We start from the raw sequence: 2,920 nt of genomic DNA, 5'->3' as shown, positions 1-2,920 counted from the left end.
CTCGGCAGTCCAACTCGGCGGACCAACTCGGCAGTCCAACTCGGCGGGACCAACTCGGCAGTCCAACTCGGCGGGACCAACTCGGCAGTCCAACTCGGGCGGGACCAACTCGGCAGTCCAACTCAAACAGAACCAACTCGGAGGGGTCAAATCGCAGGGTACAAGTACCTTATCATTTCGTGCCACGCTTACCTGGATACACTGGTGACGAGCAGTAGAAACACACGTGGATTCTCATCCCCGCTCAGATTTATTATTTTTACCCCTCACTTCCGGTCGAGTCACTCACTCCCGGTCATTCAGTCCCGGTCATTTAGTCCCGGCTATTCGGCCCCGTTACTCGGTCCTCGGCTTCTTCGAACACCACCCATGGTGTTCGGACGGCACGGAAGGTTTAATGAGACGCTTCTCCACCCACACATCCAGCCCCCTCCGTTCTACTGAACGGCTCGATCTTTGTTTCTTGCCAGCTTTGAGCTGGACGTGTGAGATGACAGGGAAAGTGCTGCTTGCGGAAGAAGCGTCTCCAACCGCTGTCAAAACTTGTGCATCTGTATCGCTGGTCGTCGCGGTGGTGGTTGTTGCACCAGCGTCCACTCTATCAATAGTCGACGCAGCGGTGGTTGCTTTTCTTGGAACGGAGTGGCTTTTGACGGAGGGGTCCTTGACAGCAGATGATGTCCCATGAAAGGGCTCTCCTGCGTCTATCCAACCCCGTCGAGGAAGTGGTATAGGTGTTACATTGCTTTGAATTGCTGCTGCCGCATGCTTGTTTTCGTCACCCTCACTGCCTCGGTTAAATAAGCTGGGTTCCTCTAGATCGTCGTTCGGTAGGCCGGAATGGAGATCTGTAAGTTCCTCATTATCGGAACCAAGAATAGCCACTGGCTGCGTCGTTCCAGAAGCGATATCACAATTCTCGTCCACAGCAAATAGGTCATTCACAAACGATTCCTGCTCGCGCACTCTCTTGAACGTATTTCTAACTAAACCGTCGGTCCTCGAATTTGTTGTGCAGTATATTGTCTTTGTATATGTGTGTGCTTCTGTAGCGGCGGGCAGCACTTCTCTCGCAGCTGCCGGACTGGACCATGCGACCGTGGCACACGTGTGTGCAATAGCTTGCGTTTGTATGGTTACCGGTACGGTAGCACGCGTGTGCAGCGGAGCGGGTTGAGTAAGCGGCTGCTGAACAGCGGAAAAGGAGTCACCTGTTGTCTCGGATTTAGGGTGTAGCCCCGGTGGGGATCCTGGTTGTAACCCTGATGGCAATCCGGGTTGTAGCGTGATCTGACTCTGTAACATGACATCGAGATGAAACGGAATGGATGCAGCATCACCAAGGGTCTGTAAAACGGACAGGGGCACTTCATCAGGTCTTACTCGATCTCGTTGTCGGGCCTTCAGCTCCAGCTGATTGGTGAGGGCGTGCACCGCCAGTGAGACGACGCGCCGGAGGTCGAGCTCCTCGTCAGACGACGAGGCCTCGTCCGTGAAAAGCGACTCTGCGTCCGAGGGGGTCCGGGAGCGGCTCAGAGAGTGCGTCCCCGATTTAGAGAACTCTTTTCGATGGGTCGCAAGTTGGCGCGACTTACATTGCTCCGTCGCAAGTTGATGGGACCCAAACTCAGGCAACCGACCGACCCGGAGGGAACCATGTGCAAGTAGCATCGTGCTCTTGTAGAGAACCGCAGAGTCATCTGAATTGAAGGTCACACATCTCCTGTCCAGCACAGGATGAGAACCTACGGCCAACCGAAATGCTTGTTCGGCCAAGGACCACCCTTGATCCTTTGGCGCAAGTGGGTAGACTATATGGGTGGGAGCATATGTCAGTAATAGCAGCAGTCCCTTGGCGACAGTGAGCAGCTCTATCTCATACACCTCCGCTGCACTGCTTACTCGAGAACTGTCAAACGGGTTGGGGAACTTCTGCGCGACCAGCTTGAGAGCTGCGTCGTGCCGAGCCAGATCGTGTACGCGAAGCCAGCATATGTAATTGGTCAAGTTACACACCAGATGCAAAAGACAGAAGATGTCATCAGACTCGGCCCGTGAACGGCCTTCCAGCGATGGAGTTCCCCCAGAACGACTCACACTGTTAGCCGTTGGAGTGCCAAAGTGGGCAGCATTATTGCCAGCGTGGTCAGTCATCGTGTGGTCATTGACAACGTGATCAGCGGCATGGCGAGGGGTAGCATCGTGCAGTATACAATTGATTCTGTCAATGAGATTCATGACCAGAGTGGTACTTGTTTCTGATGAGGTCGGTGCGACTGGAAGTCCGGAATCTGAAGTCGTTATCGGCAGACGGGGAATCATCATTAAATGGACAATTCTGTCGGAGTACGTCTCATTGTTGTGAATGAATGAGCCAGAGAATAGAACGGATTGTTCACGGTGTCTTAGATCTTGCAATTTCATCCGGTGCAAAGTGCGTAGTACACCTTGTTCGACATATCGGTATAGGCTAGTAAAATACGGATGGTTGCTTGGTAGTTGCGCGAGTAGGTGAGGCGAAATTAAGTCTACACCATCGGGTGCGCGAGTGTGTATGTCAATTAACGAAGCAACTACGTTGTCATCAACCCTCGACCTCATGCGGCTGAGCCAGATATCCACAACCGCCGTCTTGTAGCAAAGGCCCACACGGCGTGTGAAGAATTCCAAGTCCCACTCGTACGTGCAATTCAGAACCTTGACCAACGCAGCTTGGTGGTTCAGAGTCATCGTTTCAGAAGCCGGCAAAGAAGCCAGGATCTCTTCAAGCCTCGTGGAAACAAACCATCTAGATACCAACACGAGCAGCGGTAGAATCTCCTTGGGGGTCGTGCTGAGTTCCAGATAGTCATGAAACCGCTACTTACAATGGAGTCGTTCCGCTCACAGGTTCCAGAAACTGCCGGGGACGGGGGGGGGG

At 53.4% G+C, this 2,920-nt stretch overlaps 1 protein-coding gene across 1 annotated transcript; it reads right to left on the bottom strand.

The window, feature by feature from the left end:
* Positions 1-336: 336 nt before the first annotated feature.
* On the bottom strand, positions 337-2,730 carry GNI_006690 (hypothetical protein; the record flags this gene model as incomplete). The annotated part of the gene is made up of 1 exon (XM_011130344.1): positions 337-2,730. The coding sequence occupies one exon, from the start codon at positions 2,728-2,730 to the stop codon at positions 337-339; it is 2,394 nt and encodes a 797-aa protein (XP_011128646.1).
* Between the last annotated feature and the right edge of the window lie 190 nt (positions 2,731-2,920).

Source organism: Gregarina niphandrodes (genome assembly GCF_000223845.1).
Source record: "Gregarina niphandrodes unplaced genomic scaffold scaffold00001, whole genome shotgun sequence".
Taxonomy (NCBI): domain Eukaryota; phylum Apicomplexa; class Conoidasida; order Eugregarinorida; family Gregarinidae; genus Gregarina; species Gregarina niphandrodes.
The sequence above is the reverse complement of the archived record's forward strand: the minus strand, read 5'-3'. Positions and strand labels throughout refer to the sequence as shown.